The 18,205-nt window shown below is 40.8% G+C and overlaps 1 protein-coding gene across 7 annotated transcripts in view; it reads right to left on the bottom strand.

The window, feature by feature from the left end:
* Positions 1–18,205, bottom strand: part of LOC310650316 (uncharacterized protein) — a 35,717-nt gene that overhangs the window by 15,181 nt on the left and 2,331 nt on the right. For 2 of the 7 annotated variants that reach the window (XM_083379193.1, XM_083379194.1), the window contains exons 2-5: positions 14,631–14,994; positions 12,103–12,333; positions 9,511–9,735; positions 6,134–6,190 (exon numbers count right to left, since the gene is read on the bottom strand). In XM_083379193.1, the coding sequence (XP_083235319.1) occupies positions 6,134–6,190; positions 9,511–9,735; positions 12,103–12,333; positions 14,631–14,988 (871 nt within the window). In that variant the 5' untranslated portion in view covers positions 14,989–14,994. Of the gene's footprint in view, positions 1–127; positions 362–3,474; positions 3,586–6,133; positions 6,191–9,510; positions 9,736–12,102; positions 12,334–14,630; positions 14,995–18,205 lie in introns of all 7 variants that reach the window. The other 5 variants (XM_083379190.1, XM_083379191.1, XM_083379192.1 and 2 more) reach the window with 5 other exon arrangements.

Raw genomic sequence — 18,205 nt, 5'->3', positions numbered from 1 at the left:
AGCCCAATCCAAATCTAAATCCTCTAAATGTGTTGTATATGCAAGACTCACCCCCCCACACACAGACACATTATGGATGCCAATAATCATCATCAGAAGTGATGGATCTATCCAGGCCAGACATTACCTACGTGGGGTTCAACAACAACAGTATTAAGCCTATTCATTTTATAGTGCATCAAAAGTTGAGGCATCTTTTGCTCCAAAAATTCCACTGTATCTTTGTGGCCCTGGGCAATGCTGAACTTCTCAATATCAATTCCTTCTTTTGCCAGAAAGAAGTCTTGCAATTTCTTAACTCTCAGGCCCGCCGTATATTTGCTTAATAGGGCAGTGAGTGATGTCATCACTTCACTCAGTGCTGTTGAAGAGAAAATATATAGACAGACATAGAGGTCAGAAAAGCCATGGAAAACAAACTACCGTATATACTTGAGTATAATCCGAATTTTTCAGCCCACTTTTTGGGCTGAAAAATTCCACTTCGGCTTATACTCCAGTCAACAAAAAAAACTTACCGAGGACTTGTGCGCGGCCGAGGCTTTGGTGCTTCCGGGATCGCGCGCACCTCTCCCAAGCCACCGCCGTCCAGAGACCTGCCGAAGTTTGGGGAGGTTTGGGGAGGTGCGCACACACCTCCCCAAACCTCCCCAAACGTCGGCAGGTCTCCGGATCTCCGTGCCCTGCCTGCCTGCTCCTTTCCGCTGCGGAAAGAAGCAGGCAGGCAGGGCACGGAGATCCGGAGACCTGCCGACGTTTGGGGAGGTTTGGGGAGGTGCCCAAACCTCCCCAAACTTCGGCAGGTCTCCGGACCTCCGCGCCCGGCCTGCCTGCTTCTTTCCGCAGCGGAAAGAAGCAGGCAGGCAGGGTGCGGAAGTCCGGAGACCTGCAGACGTTTGGGGAGGTTTGGGGAGGTGCGCGCGCACCTCCCCAAACCTCCCCAAACTTCGGCAGGTCTCCAGACGGCGGCGGCTTGGGAGAGGTGCGCGCGATCCTGGAAGCACCGAAGCCTCGGCCGCACGCAAGTCCTCGGTAAGCTCCGGGCGGTCACTTGCTTCGCGTCTCCTGAGGGAAGGGGGGGCGACTGGAGCGGGCGTGTTTCCTCGCCTGCTGGGCGCCGCGATTTGCCCGGGGAATGCGCGGGCCCCGAATGGCAGCGTAGAGCGAGGAAGCGGACAGCCAGGGCTTCCCCGAGAGCCGCGGCCACACAGGGTATTCCTGTGTATTCAGGCTTGCAAAATGGCGGATCGAGCCTCTGCTGGCGGCAGAGGCTTGCAGAGCGCGGATCCAGCCTCCGCCGGCGGCGGAGGCTTGCAGAACGGCGGATCGGCTTATACTCGAGTCAATAACTTTTTCCAGTTTTTGGGGGTGAAATTGGGGGTCTCGGCTTATACTCGAGTCGGCTTATACTCAAGTATATACGGTAATACATTAAACCAATCCAGAAATATCACAATGGCTGTATTTACATATAACAAAAATAGTCAGGGATCCCACCTTAATCAATAATTATACGAATGTGTTTGCTAGTGCTGAATTGAACATTGATTCAACAGGCCATGAAATACTTTTCTGAAAAGTGCAAAACAAGGTATTATGGCCAAGAATAGCAAAGCAAATTAGATTTAAATCAACAACCCTAAGTTAAAGCCTACCTACTAGGCCTGTGATTAGATGTATATACTGTATTAAGTCATAGTATGATTTGCTAGATTTTAGCTCAGCATAATAAAGCACAATATGATATGTGAACTAGTTCATTAGGGGTGTTTGAAGACAATGGTTAAAACAGCCTATATAAACACACATAAACTATAATCAATGGCTCACTGCTTGAAAGTGAATGAATCCCATTTTTCTATATCCACCTCTAGAAAGAGAGAACTAAACAAAAACATCATCACTTATTTGTTCAGAAGAGCTTATTTATTCTGTGGTTTATGATACTTTGATCCTTATTTTAGCACTGTTTGTACTTGGACAGAGTGTTCCACATTTGCAGGGAATAAGCAGTAAGGAAAAAGGCAAATTCTTTTACAAAGAAATGATGATGTATACATTTTCTAATTTGTCTTTTTTCTGAGACATTCAAAAGATATTTTAAATATATATTATTCCTTTAATTTTACAAGTATATCAGCTTTCTGAAAAGGGTACCAAGCAATTATACTAATTTCTAAGCCTTATTTAATCTACTTATTTCCATTCTGGTACTCTCCAATAGGGTTAGATCCCTATCATGGCTCCTATCATACATTAATAGTAAGATTATATTTTTAGATTAATAAACTAGTGTATACTAGATGAGGGAGGGCTGTTTAAATCAATGTTGGCCTTCCCATTTTCAAGTAGGGCTGCACAGATATCATACCTTCATGATTTTCTCATAAACTGAATTATCTTGGAATATTTATGTACAAATAACCACATCAAAACTAGTAAAGAAAATTGGTGATCAGCAAAGCTGCATCACACTGATATAGGTACACCAAAAAAAACTGGGCTGAGCAGGAGGTTCACAATATCATTATAAATTGTTATGAATGAAGTAGGAACATTTTTAAAGATTAGGCATTTTAAAAGATTAAGATTAGAGCTGCACCCAAAATGCCAATATTTAGACTCTAGGATGGGACAGAACTAGTAATTGCTCTAAATAGCAGAAAGAAAAGTCCATTGTATAGAATAATCAGGTCCATTGCATTGTTCTATTTTAGTAAGGAAAATTATGAACTGTGGCTATTGATGGGTACAGCTGTTGATATGGCTGAAGATGCTGATGGCTGCTGATATGATCCAACAAAATTCAAATTGGTGTCTTCTAGATATGTTTTGGAACTACAACTCCAAAAAATTGTCTGAAATATGCCAGCAAAGAATTCTGAAATCCTATTCCAACACACCTTAATTAAGATAGCAGAGTAGAAAAAGTTGTTCTACTCTACCTACAGAAAACAGCTATAGGATTACATGAGCTCATTCTACCCTATAAACATGAAGTTCTACACAAAATTTCTTTTAACTAAACTACATTCATTGTAAGAAGGGATATTCACACGACTGAACTGTGAATAACCATAGGCAGTAACAATTATAGCCAGATTCAGAAAAAGATGAAGGGTTGCTAATTTGCTAACAGGACTGATAAATGGCAGGTCCAGGGATGACTTGTGGGTCATGGTAACTACTGCATTTTGATGTGATAGAAAACCATGACAGATTTCCTTTATAATCAGATGCAGAAGAAAGAAAGTGAGAAGCAGGGACTATGCACATGACAGACTGAGAGTAACCATTGAAGTATCAATTATAGCTGATGCAGAAAAAGATGAAGGATCTAGTTGATTGTCAAGAGGGCTTCTCATAATGGTATTAAGAACTCATTTTAACAGAAATATACCAGTTGGTCTAACATTTCCCTTTGAGCCTGGTTCCCTATTGTTCCCAAAATTTCAGAATCAAGTAGAAACTTACCAGGTTTCTTTTCAGATTTGAATTGGTTTGAATTTTTTGATGTGCAGGTAGACTGATCTGAGTCAGAAGAGGAAGAAGAGCTGGACTGGGATGAAGAGCATCCGAAGGAATCTAGAATAGTAGAAACGTACAAGGGAAATGTGAGAACATTCAGAATAACAAATCTGGCAAAAAAACCACCAACCTTCCAACTGCAGATTCTCAACTACAATAGTTGGTAGATAAGATGAATAAGATTTACTATTTACTCAGTTCAACAACTGAAACCTCACTCCATCTTCACAATCTGGGTAATATGGAAGACCATGTTCGCCATCCTTCTCACTTATTCTTCCCTCCAGGTAAATATAAGCCACCAGTGACAGAAATTCCAATCATTAAAAAAGATGAAGATTTCACCTCCACTCATGTCTGACTCTAGGGGGCAGTGCTCATTTCTGCTTCTTGGCCTTGTGAGTCAGTATTTGTCTGAAGACACTTTTGTAGTCATGTAGCCAGCATGACTATACACCGAGACGCATGGAACTTCCCACTGAAGTGGTACCTATTTATCCCTTCATATTTGCATGGTTTCGAATTGTTAGTTTGGCAGAAGCTGGGGCAAATAATGGGAGCTTACCCCTCACATGGTGCTCGGGTCTCAAACCCAGGCAGACAAGCTTTCCAGCTGACAAGTTCAACACCATCACACCCCATTTTCCAATCATTATGGGAATTTAATAACAGATTCCAACTAATTTTCCAGTCAATCCAAAGCCCAAAAAATCTACTATGTGGTGTGATATGTCCACATTTTTCCCAACACTTTATTTTTCTATACTACTCTATACAACAAATAGAAACTTTCATTTTCTAAGATAGTGCCCCACCATACTATTTTTCCTCTATAAAATTCTCCATGGCTTTCTTTTACATCAAAGGGAGAAGAAAGAATATGGGAAAGGAAGAGATTATTCATTGGATTTTATAGATAATCGTTAATTTGGGACAAATAGGATCAGAATTTAGTCACGAAGCAATGTGGTTGGTAAGTGAGACATGATGTGACCAGACCCAATTTACAACAATTTTTACTATGGTGTTTGAGCTAGTGATAACAGTAGTTAAGTGTATCAAATGGCTATTAAACACATCTGGCATCCTTCCTTAGCTTTGCTTGTCAGAAGCCAGCCTGGATGGATTCAAATCATGATCATGTTTAGTTTAGTTTAGTTTATTAGACTTATATACCGCCATTCTCCCGTAGGACTCAGGGCGGTTCACAAGGTTTTTAAAAGAAACAATACCACAATTACAAAATGTAAAACAATTAAAATGATTATATTAAACCTTGAATATAAAAATCTTAGTTAAAAACCACTTAAAACCCCAATTAATACCCTCAGTCCAGGCCAGAGAGCTCAAAAAACCAGGTCTTCAGGTCCCGGCGGAATGAACAGAGGTCAGGGGCAGTCCTAAGCTCTACAGGCAGCTGGTTCCAAAGGGCCGGCGCACCCACAGAGAAGGCCCTCCCCCTGGGTATTGTCCGCCGGCAATCTTTTACCGGCAGTACCCTGAGAAGACCCTCCCTGTGGGAGCGCACAGGACGAAGGGAACTTGATGCCGGCAGCAGGTGCTCCCTCAGATATCCCGGACCCAAGCCATTTAGGGCTTTATAGGTCATCACCAGTACCTTGAATCTCACCCGGAGGGCAACCGGACTGCTGCACCCATCACAGACATGAGACATTTGACAGGTGAACAAATTATAATCATAAAACCGAGACTGGTATAATGGTTTTAACTTTGAATATGGGTTATAAGTCACTTTTTTCACCAAAACTGTAACTTCACATGCTGATTAAAAGAATAGTAGTAAATTAAGGACCATCTACATAAAATGGCTTTTATTTATAACAACTCAAGTTGACCCATATAATGTTACCTATTTGCTTAGATTCAGAGAAAGTGACTGGCCAGTTTCCATAATTGAAGGAGGATTACAGCTTAGACCAGGGGTGTCAAACTGCTGGGATGCGGGCCAGATGCATAAAACCATGCCCACCCCATTGCCAGCAATGGCAAAAAAAGTCACGATATGCCATGACATGTCACTTGACATTGCAAATTTGACACCCCTGGCTTAGCCCAGCATTTTACTAAACCAAGCTTTTTTCTTTTTGTAGCCCAGTTCCAAATCCAAATACTCTAGATGTGTTGTACATGCAAGACTCACTCCCCCACACACATTATGGATGCCAATAACCATCACCAGGAGTGATGGGTCTATGCAGGGGAGGCATTACCTGAGTCAAATTTAACAACACTTTGAAGCCTGTTAGTTTGGTAGTTCAACTTCAACTTAGGCATCTTTTGCTCCAAAAATTCCACTGTGTCTTTGTGGCCCTGGGCAATGCTGAACTTCTCAAGATCAATTCCTTCTTTTGCCAGAAAGAAGTCTTGCAATTTCTTAATTGTCAGGCCCCCTGTACACTTGCTTAAGAGGGCAGTGAGTGATGTCATGACTTCACTCAGGGCTATTGAAGAGAAAATATATAGACAGAGGTTATAAAAGCTATGGAGAACAAGCTAATACATCAAACCAAACCAAAAATACAACAATGGCTATATTTACACATAACAAAAATGGCAGTTGTTAAGCGAATCACATCAAACTTACCAGGCTTATTTTCCGATTCATCTTGGTTTGAATTGTTTGATGTGCAGATAGACTGTTCTAAAGCAAAAGAGGGAGAATGGCTGGATTGGGATGCAGAACAACTGAAAGAAGCTGGAATAGTAGACAAGTAGGGTTGAAATATATGGCAATTCAGAGTAACAAATCTGGCAAAAAAATTCCTCCATCTGCAGATTCTCAACGATACTGGAAAAGCTATCAATTATGCATAATAGGAACATTCTCATAGAATGTGGATTTTCAGGGGGGGTTTCCAAGGAGATTGAGCTAGACCTCACGCTCACCATGATATGAAGGAACATTTCTGAAGTGGTTTGCCTTTGCCTTCACCCTAAGGCTGAGAGTGAATGACTGACCAAAGTCATCCAGCTGGTTTTCTACATGAGGGCCAGAACTTGGGTTTACCCATTCCCAGCCTGGCACCTTTAATCACCACACTGAATTAACTCACATAATTCTAATATTATAGTTTCCCTATAATAAATTACAAGATTTCAAGTAGATTTGATTTTATTTGAATGCTATGTCTCACAAATATTATTAAATCAACAACTTCTTCAGTAGAGGGACCATATTTTCAGAATATCTTGGTTACCTTGCTTCTATATTTCAGAAACTGGTAGTTACAAAGCCGTAAGTTTTACTTATGCCTCTTCTACTAACACTGGCTGAATTTGCTTAATATATCGATACTACTGTCTTTTCCACTGTGACATCATAGTGAGTCCAGATGAACCTAATGTCCTCGGATTAGCTCACTGAAATTGTCTTCCCAGTTGTTCTGATGGCCTCAGTAAAGACTTTCTATATAAAATTATGACTCTTAATGCTTTTAATTTGTTCAGTTTACTCAGACACAAAAAGGAGAAAAAAAATCTTCGATATTTTCATTATACTCTGGCTTATGTTTCATCATGTGTAAGACAGGTGAGCACTCAAAACACTCACTGATGTCTGTTGGAAGCCATTACTGGTAATTAATTAGCAGAAAACTGACTGGCTGTTTTTGCCAAGAAACCCAAAATGAGGCACCAAAGAGAATGAAACTGATATTAAAATGTTTAGGTGTTTGGGTACAGTATTCCATTTACAAATGACTGAAACATGTACAGTTGCAAGAAAAAGTATGTGAACCCTTTGGGATTATGTGGAGTTTTGCATGAATTGGCCATAAAATGCGCTCTAAACGTCATGTAAGTCACAACAATAGAAAAACACAGTCTGCTTAAAATAATACTACACAAACATTAGCTGTTGTCATGTTTTAATTGAACATAGGATGGAAACATTCACAGTGCAGGATGGAAAAAGTATGTGAACCCCTAGCCTAATGACTTCTCCAAGAGCTAATTGGAGCCAGGAGTGAGCCAACCTTGATTCCAACCAGTGTGATGATATTGGATGTGTTGCTGACAGCTGTCCTGCCCTTTAAAAACACACACCTGTTTTGGGTTTACTGGTCTCAAGAAGCACTGTCTGATGTGAACCATGCCTCACAGAAAAGAGCTCTCAGAAGACCTACAATCAAGAATTGTTGACTTGCATGAAGCTGGAAAGGGTTACAAAAGTATCTCCAAAAGCCTTGATGTTCATGTGTCCACGGTAAGACAGTCTACAAATGGAGAAAGTTTAGCACTGTTGCTACTCTCCCTAGGCGTGGTCGTCCTGTAAAAATGACTGCAAGAGCACAGCGCATAATGCTTAATGAGGTAAAGAAGAATCCTAGAGTGTCAGCTAAAGACCTACAGAAATCTCTGGCATATGCTAACATTTTTGTTGACACATCTACAATAAGGAAAACATTAAACAAGAATGGAGTACATGGGAGGACACCACGGAGGAAGCAATTGCTGTCCAAAAAAAATATTGCAGCACATTTGAAGTTTGCAAAAGAGCACCTGGATGTTCCACAGCACTACTGGCAAAATATACTGTGGACAGATGAAACCAAAATTGAGTTGTTTGGGAAAAACACACAACACTATGTGTGGAGAAAAAAAGGCACAGCACACCAACATCAAAATCTCATGCCCACTGTAAAACATGCTAGAGGGAGCATCATGGTTTGGGGCTGCTTTGCTGCCTCAGGGCCTGGACGGATTGTTGTCATTGATGGGAAAATGAATTCCAGAGTTTATCAGGACATTTTGCAGGAAAACGTACGACCATCTGTCCGCCAACTGAAGCTCCGCAGAGGATGGGTGATGCAACAGGACAATGACCCAAAGCATACAAGTAATTCAACAAAACAATGGCTTCAACAGAACAGAATACGCCTTCTGGAGTGGCCCAGTCAGAGTCCTGACCTCAACCTGATTGAAATGCTGTGGCATGACCTTAAGAGAGCGATTCACACCAGACATCCCAAGAATATTGCTATACTGAAACAGTTTTGTGAAGAGGAGTGGTCCAAAATTACTCCAGATCGTTGTGCAGGTCTGATCTGCAACTACAGGAAACGTTTGGTTGAGGTTATTGCTGTCAAAGGAGGGTCAACCAATTATTAAGTCCAAAGGTTCACATACTTTTTCCAGACTGCAGTGTGAATGTTTCCATCTTATGTTCAATTAAAACATGACAACAGCTAATGTTTGTGTAGTATTATTTTAAGCAGACTGTGTTTTTCTATTGTTGTGACTTACATGAAGTTTAGAGTGCATTTTATGGCCAATTCATGCAAAACTCCACGTAATCCCAAAGGGTTCATATACTTTTTCTTGCAACTGTATGTTGATCATATTGCTTCACCAGCATGAAGGAATAGCATGAAGGAATACATCAGCTACTCTTATTTTTATGACATTGGGCAAACCATTCCTTCCTCCTTTTGGAATACATATAGGCTAAAATTATTAGAAAAAGATGGTCCATGATTTTCAACCACAATTATGCCACAAATTTCCATTGCAAAGCCAAGTTAGTTGTTAAGTGGACTTTGCCCCATTTTAAGACATGGCAGTTTCAGCCGTTACCATCATTAAGCAAGGACCATGAAAGTTTGTTAAGCAAGGACCTTATGGGACCAAGACATCCCACTTCCTTCAGGCTTCCCCATTGACTTGGCTTGTGGGAAGCCTATAGGCAGGTCACAAATTATGATCATATGACCATGGGATTCTGCAACAGTTGGAAATTTAGGCATGTATCTGAGCAGATTGCAACAATTCCAGAAGTTTGCAGACCATTTGTAAGTACCATTCATTTAATGCTGTTGCTGAACAAGTAATCCATTAACTGAGGACTATCTGGAAAGAAATGTGTCCTTTCTGCCCAAACTACCTTACTGCTGTTTTAAATGCCTCAGCCACTCCATATTCATTTATCCAAACATCTGTTTGTCCATCTATCATATTTCTTACCTGACCTAAGTCGAACATGACAATTCCTGTTTTTATTCTGGATTATTATCAGCTCAGGAATCTGCTGAAGGCAGGAAACTATGTCATCATAGCCAACCTGGTAGCAAAATACTTCCAGGTCATATCCACATTTTTTCTTCACTGCCTCTTTTAGGTCTGTCAACTGCAAGCCATCAGGATATGATTGCAAGATGCTACAGATTGGCACAGATGCAACTGTTAAATCTGCAAATGAAGATAATGACTTCAAACCCCATGTTATATAACTAGCAAGTAGTCTTGCTATAAATGAATAAGTTCTGCAGAAATAGTCCATTGGAAGCTCCTAGAAATCTCCAAAAGTTACAAATTGTAATTTCAAAAGTGCCAGAAAAATGAAATAATTCAGTGGGGAATTTAAAAGCAGCCACATTTACTATATTTAAAGTTAACAAAAATTGATGAAATCAAATGAAATTTTGCTCCTGGCTTTATTCAGTACATTTTTGGGGAGCTGGCACTTTGCTTATAACCAAAAGGCCAAATGCAGTTTCTGGAATCAAAAGAGGTGCTACTTTTCCAACCATCTTAAATTCAAGGAAGTGAAAAGATTTTGAAGGAATGCTTACTGAATCAACTGTAGGAACTAGACAAAACCACTATTTCATAAACATGCATAGATACAGTATATTCATACATTCCCCAAAACTTCTCATTGTTTTATTGAGAAATTGACTGATGGTTTTATGAAGGATAAGAATTTGAAAGCTTCTTCTTAACAGGTATCTCATTAAAGTTAGGTATAAATGCTATCACGGATCCCAATGAATCCAAGCAAGGGTGCTTTTTAGCCTTGTATCTATTGCATAAATGTGAATAAGAGAAAGAAAGAAGAAATTCACAATCTATCTGAAACTGTGAAAGTATTCCATTCCCATTTCTTTGTGATATGTTTATAAGACTAGAGAAGATCAGCACAGCCATGCTGTTATGTTCCCTGGAAGGTAGCCCCCTTTGGCTATTGAGAAATTATTGCTATTTAATAATATAAATATTTTTTCCAGAATAAGGTTAGTTGCTGAAAGGCAAACTGAGCATTAGGATAGCAGGTTTTAAAAAAGAGGATGAAGGAGAATGTTTTGCTCTATTATTTCTACTGAGGTAATAATTATTGCAACAAAGGAAAAAGACTCACTTATCAATAAATAAATTTAGGTATGCATTATTGAACAGGATCTCTATTCTTTCAGAATAAAGTAAGTAACATTCTTGTAGGAATATTGTAATTAATTTTTTGAGAAACAGATTGTCTTCTTGTATTTTGAACCATGACAAACCATGTCAAGGAAGTAGAAAGAATTGTCATGAGGGATCCTTGGTGATTTGAGCTTGGGAATAAAACATCAGCAACAAAACAACTAAACTAGGTAACATTGTCAGTGTTCTGATGCACTGACGATGTTACCTTGTTTGGATAATGAAACACTTGCAAAAAACCAACCAAGCTCAGAGAGCACCAAGAATCCCTTTTTTCAACCTTGAGCTATAAATATTCTCCTTTATTAGAACTGCCATGGCTTCTAGTAAGTATTCCCTGCTATAGCAACCCAATCACAACAAAAGAAATAATAACAGTGTTTTCCAATCCGGGAGCTTCCAAATACGTTAATTCCAAATTCTCCAACACCAGAACAGAATGGCCACATCTGAAAGTTTCCCAAGGATGTACACCGTGCTCCATGCACAAACAACTCTGAGCACAGAACAGTTACTTTCAGGTAGTCTGTATCCAGTTCAAACACCTGAGTTCTGGAAAGAGATTGTTGTTGCCCGGTGATGGGGGCAAGTAAGTAGCAAAATGCCAAGGAGATTGGTAGTTAAGGGCATGCAGTAATTAAAGGGAAAGAGGGAAAAGAAAGCAATAGGAAGGCAGGCCAGTTGGATAGATTGCTCTGCAGTTGAGGATATCAGTTATGGCTTGTGGAGACGCAGACAAAAAAAATGGCACTGGGATGATTGGGGAGTTAGGCTGGCTGATTAGGTATGTACCATGCCTGAACTAAGAATACAGACAATTGTTAAGGGGTAGAAGGGAAAGAAGTACACAAGTCATGGAAACAAAGGATAAGGCATACTAGCCTTGTCCTATTCACCCCATGAAAACCCTCCAGACTTTCTCTTCTCCCATAATTGGGAAAACCAAAATATTCTGACTCAGTTTTGTGGAGTCTCAATCTACTTGGTATATATACAGAAACTCTGAGATATAATGGATTTTATGCATTTTTTAAAAGTTGTTTATGTTGGGATGACCTGAGATAAATGAACGATCTCATTTCAATTAGCCAATTCCCCAAGGCGACAACTGGATTAAAATCCTTTAAAAAAAAACTTCTGGGAATTTATTTCTAATTTCAAACAAGAAGAGACAGGTGTTAAAGACAGCATGAACGTTTTTGGAAGCATTTGGATGATGTGTGGAAAAAAATTCTGAATTTGGAAAGGGTTTAACTTTATCAATGCCATTTCTAATTATTATATTAAATATAGAATAAAATTTTATTTTATTTATATCAATTTTGTTAAAATAAAATTGAATTTTTGTGCCTATACCTTTAGGAAGTTGAGCAACACATTTGTGAGGGATCCCTTGCCATCTGATTTTTATATAAGGTATCTGGTCATCCAAAAACATTAGGACATTCTTATAGCCTTTGGTGATGCTGAATGTCTCCAGATCAATTCCATCTGTAGAAAGCAAGAGTGCCTGGATTTTCTTAATCTTCAAACCCGACTCATATTCCATTAGGAGATTGGTAATTGCTGCCAAGACTGTCGCCAGATCTACCAAATAATGCATAGCAGTGATAAAAAACAATCTACATCCATGTAGTATTTTATGTTATCAATTATCTTAGTCCGAACCTGTCTTCTCCCTGCGTTTCCATGATTCTGTGTCAATCTGCCATTAACTTGGTCATTCTTATATAAACGTTCTAAAGAAATTTGAAATCTCAATAACAATGATCAAATAAGAGTATTATGAGTTTGAGTATTCAAATACACATATTAATTAGAAAATAAACTGGAATAACTTGCAGAGGTGGAAACCTAGAAACATTTCTTAGTGATCTATGTGTATTTAGAAAAAGTAGCTCTTGTTTATCATCTAAAAAAGCTGAGAAGTATGCTAGCATTCTATATTCCATAATTTCCATCAGCTGTGGGGGTTCAGATAAATGTAACTTTATAACATGAGCTATCTTCAGATGGACAAATATTTCATTTAGATAATTAGATGCAAGGGAATTGCAGAAGACTGGGTAAAAGATAAAAGGTATACTTCTATGAAACTTTGCATCCAGTCATTCATTTCAATGTACTGTATGTCATACAGAGATCAAGCAATATGCCTAGTGAATAAATGAATATGGTACTGGGGCAATCTCTCAGTCCAATGCTTGGATTCTGGTTCTATTTTTCCTAACAGCTTAGGGGTATAAATAATCATACTAAATTTTCTAGGCTATTTGTGATTGTTTCAGTTAAATTGCATTGCTGCTAAGTCATAAGACCAAGCAAAACATAAGTCTCATTCAACTTGCAATACACGTAGTTCTCGAGTTACAACCATAATGGAGCCTACCCATTATGATTGCAAATTGTAATGATTATTAAGCAAGGCACCAGGATTGCCTCACTTAACAAACCTCACCCCTCCTCTACATCATGAGGATGTTAAGTGACCAAGAGTCATTAAGCATGCCTCAAGGATAGTGGGCAACAGAGCTACCAGCATGCACAGGGTTGTTACAGCTTACAGGCCAAGGTCTCCTTCTACCCGGCCACTACACCACGCAAGAGAACCTAAAGATACCTAGAGACTTACAGGACTCAGCCTGCTCCTTAGCCAGCACCAGGGTCCAGCAGCACCCAACTGATTCAAGATGCTAGTTGTCACCTTTAAAGCCCTTCATGCCTTGGGACCAGGTTGTCTGAGGGACCGTCTCTTGCCAGTCACATCTACCCAGCCCATTAGAGTGGGGAGGCACTAGTTGTGGGTCCCGACCCCTAAGGAGATACATCTGGCAGGATCCAGAAGGGCCTTCATGGTGGCTCCCTCCTTCTGGAACACCATCCCTGCGAGAACTAGACTGGCCCCCATTCTAACTCTTTCTGAAGGCCCTGAAGACGAGGTTCTGCCAGTGAACCTGGGGAACCCAGAGCGGGATGGAGCCCATTAAATGGCTTGTATGACTGTGTTGTCGCCAGAGTGAGGGGTTATTTTATTTTCTTAATTATTTTTCTTTTACATTGTCCTTTTATTTCCTGTAAGCATGTGCGAGTAGGCGGCAATATAAATTTTCCAAATAAAATAAAACTTACCTTTCCTTTCCTTTTTTTTTATTTAGAGAGAGATGCCCGTTCAATGTGAGATTAAGCTTTTCTACAGAGGCTGCCTCATGGCAACCTCATTATTTTGCAGGTAAGTATTGTGCTCATGATCATGTAGGGGGCTCTGCTTTTTAAGGAGATTCCACAAACAAATAGGAATGTGGTTTTCATGAGGCGGCCTCTGTAGGAAAACTGAGCCTGTGATTGCGTAGGCCAGGCACTTTTCTGCAAAAAACAGAAGGGCAAGTTGGATGCTGCTGGGTGCTAGAGCTGACCAAACAGGCTAAGTCCTGTAACTCCCTGGGTAGTACAACCTGTAATAGTCCTCTGCCCCTCAGCAGTTTCTGCTGCCAGCTTTAGGATTCCTTGGATAGCTGGGTGGGAAGCAGGCTTCAGCTGTGACGGCCCAGTGGCATGAGTGGGGGAGATAGGTAGGAGGACCACTGCAGCATCTCTGCAGTTGCTCATAAAGGTGAACAAATGCAGGGCACTGCAGCAGTCTTAATTTTGAAACCCGGCCATAAATAGCTTTTAGAGAGTCTGTTGTAACTGACCAATAACTGGGGGGAACACCTATATCTACAGTGGAACAGACTTCAAGAATGGGCAGCATACAAGTAAAGCAAATAAATAAATGAAGTTTGTGATAGCCAGATATAATGCCATGTTTACTTATAAATATATGAGAATTGATGTAGTTCTAGCTGTACTGGGCTGCCATTTTCCCCATCAGGTAATGCATTCACCTGCTGCTGCTGTTTCTTCTTGTCTTCCTTCCTTCTCCTTCAACCTTGGATGTTCCTCTTCAAAACTGTCCAGTCCATTTTCTTCATTTTCATGCAGCCAGCCATCAAAATTAAAGTCATCTGCTAGCTTCATTACTGGTTTACCTGATTTGCTGCCTTTTACGACTACAGTTTTCCTCATGTCATCTAGCAACTCTCTGAGTGAACTATACCCATAATGAGAGAATTGGGGATGAAAGTGATGGATTTCATAAAAAGCTCCAATGAAGTCCCCAAATCTGATACCATTTGGGTAGTTGATTAGTACTTGCAGTGTGTTGCACTTTAAGATCCGTGGGTCCTTCAGCTCCAAGTCCATCAGTACCTAAAGCCAAATTAACATATCAAGAACATCAACACTGTTTTATATCATCTGGGGACTTATCATACCTCATCCTAAAAACAATGAATGTACTATCACCAACCAAATCTCCTCTAGGAATATCATAACTGTGTAACTCGCCAAATTCTCAACCAGCACAGGAATGAAGAAACAAATCAACTACCTCTGAAGCAGACATGTCAAACTCGCGACATCATGTGACATCGTGCAACATATCGCAGCATTTTCTCCGTTGCCGGCAGTGGGATGGGTGCAGTTTTGGGATGACACATCCAGCCTGTGGGTCAGCAGTTTGACACCCCTGCTCTGAAGGTAGTTGATTGAAAAGCAGGAAATCGGTGAAGAGTAAATAGTAGTAGACTTAGATGCTATCAGTCAGTTCTCTAACTGATTGTTTACTGATCATAACAAAATGTAGCTAGTTTAATTATGGCTTAGTAGAACATGTGATCTGAGCTTTTTATTCCAGCAAACTTGGGCAAAACATAATATATAACCACAATCTATTATTCTGAAATGAAAACATGCTAGGGTGTGGAGAAGGCTCAGAAAATAATTTAGAGCCAGTAGTAGTTAAGGCACCAAGCTAGAAACCAGGGAAGTATGAATTCTAGTACTGCCTTAAGCATGAAAGCCTTTGAGCCAACCAACTTACCGTATTTTTCGGACCATAAGACGCACCCAGTTTTTAGAGCAGGAAAACAAGAAAAAAAATTCTTTCTCCTTCTCTCTCCCTTTTTCTCTCTCTCTTTCTCTCCCTCCCTCTCCCATTGTCCCTTCCTTCCTTCCTTCCCTCCCTCTTTGTCCTTCCCTCTCTGCATTAGAGCAGCACCCGCGGAGGCGGCCCTGCAGCCCGGCTTTCTCTTGCAGAAAGCAAGCTGAAACGGAGTGAGGGAGATTGCCAGAAATGCGAATCGGCTGATCTCACGCTCCTGCAAACTCCCTTGCTCAGTTTCAGCTTCCCTTGCTACAAGAGAAAGCAGATGGAAACGAGGCAGATTGCAGCAGCACGAGATCAGCTGATTCGCATTCCTGGCAATCTCCCTCACTCTGTTTCAGCCTGCTTTCTCTTGTAGCAAGGGAAGCTGAAACTGAGCGAGGGAGAGTGCAGGAGCGTGAGATCAGCGTTTCTTAGCACGTGCTGATTCATGCTCCACTTGCAGAGGTTGGGGCTGGCCATACGGATCACCTTCGGACCATAAGACGCACCCTCGTTTTCCCCCCTTTTGGGAAAAAAGTGCGTCTTATGGTCTGAAAAATACGGTACTTTAGAGTGGTTGTGGGTAAAATAGGAGGAAGAAGAGTATTAACTATGTTTGCTGCCTTGAGTTATCAAAAATAATAAAAGTGGGGAGAAAATATACAGGTAGTTCTCGACTTCTGACTACTCAGTAGCCATTCAAAGTTATAATGGGCTTTCCCAAAAAGTATTTACAACCCAGTTCTGAAATTCTGACAGCCACCACCTCCACCGCACTGTCACATTTATGGCTGTTTCTAGCATTCCAGTTATGGAACTGCAATTTACAACATTTTGGCTCAGAATCAGAAGTAAATGACAGTTGTCAGCAAAAATATGCCATAGTGCAGGGGTCCCCAACCCTCGATCCCTGGACCAGCACCAGTTCATGGCATGGCAGCAAGCAGGCCTCACAAACAAGCAAAGCCCTATCAGTGAAATGCAGGCAGCATGCAAAATCACGACCCCTCCAGTCCATGAAAAACCTTTCTCCATGGTACAGATTGCTGGTGCCCAAAAGGTTGGGGTGGCTGCTGTAGTGAATAATGAGTTTGCTTAACAAAAAAACCTGTTCGGTTGGGGCCTGTAGAGCATTCCACAAAACAAGGGAAACCATAGAAAGGGCACTTTCTAAGTCCCATAAAATGACAAGATTTGAAAGGAGGAATATGGAGCAAGCTCTCTCTGTGGAAGATATAGGGCAGGGGTATCAAACTGCCAGCACACGGGCCAGTTGCATCATACGGAGGTTGTGTCCACCCCAGCTCCAGCAATGCGAAGTCACGATACATAGCAACACGTCAGGTGGCGTAGCAAGTTTGACACCTGTGTTATCGGGTGAGCAGATGTTCTTGGGAGAAAGTTGTCCCTCAAGCAGTGGTGCGATTCAGCCAGTTTCCACTTCAGCAGAACTGGTAGCTAATTTTTTGTTGCCCAGGCCCAGAATGGACTTCCGGAAGCTATCCACACAGAGAACCGGTTGTTCACATATTTGAATCCCACCACTACCCTCAAGTAACCCAGTCCTATGCCATTTAAGGCTTTAAAGATGATAACCAGCACCATGAATTGCAACTGGAAGCCTATCAGAGAAACCATGCACCCTAACAACCTGTGCTACTGCATTCTGGACTAACTGAATTTTCCATATAGTTTTCAAGATTGGCCATTTATATTATTTAGGCGAACCTGAGGATACAGATAAACGTCCAAGTGTCCTCAATGACTCTCAGAAAGAAGGCTAACAACCAAAGGACTACAAGGAATATAAATCATTCCATTCTCCACCATTTAGTCAGAACTGAAGAAGTTTCTTTAATGAGAAGCAAAATGTCTTCAAGAAAAACAAAGAAAATCTAGTTACCTTTTGAAAAAGCACCTTTTGGACAATCATAATCTGGATGACTCAGAATCTCCATAATAATCAGAATTTCTATTGCTAAGCAATACAATTAAGAGAATTGTGCCCAATTTTATGACTTTTGCCATGTTGTTAAGCAAATCATTTGTTAAGAGAATCATGTGGTCATTAAACAAATCCAGCTTGACCCATTGACTTTGCTGGTTGAAAGCTAGCTGGGACAGTTGTAAATGGCAATTATAATACAAGAGATGCTGAACCATTGTAAATAGAGCACCCAAAATTTTGATCATGTGATTTTTGAGGATGCTGTGATGGTTGTAATAAGGACCAGGCATAGGCCATTTTTTCCAATACAATTTTGAATGGTTACTAAACAAATTATGTTACTACCTGTACTACCACCCATTAGATCAGGGGTGTCAAACTCAATTTCATTTCAGGGCCGCATCAGCATTGCGGTTGCCCTCAGGGGGCCGGTTGGGTGTGGCCAGGGTGGGCATGGCTTACTGGGTGGGCGTGGCTAAAGTGCCTATGGCCTACTGGGTGAGCGTGGCCAGCTTTACATCGTTCGCATCAAGGGTGCCTATGGG

Source organism: Vipera ursinii (genome assembly GCF_947247035.1).
Source record: "Vipera ursinii genome assembly, chromosome: Z".
Lineage (NCBI taxonomy): Eukaryota > Metazoa > Chordata > Lepidosauria > Squamata > Viperidae > Vipera > Vipera ursinii.
This window is presented reverse-complemented; position numbering and strand designations above follow the sequence as displayed.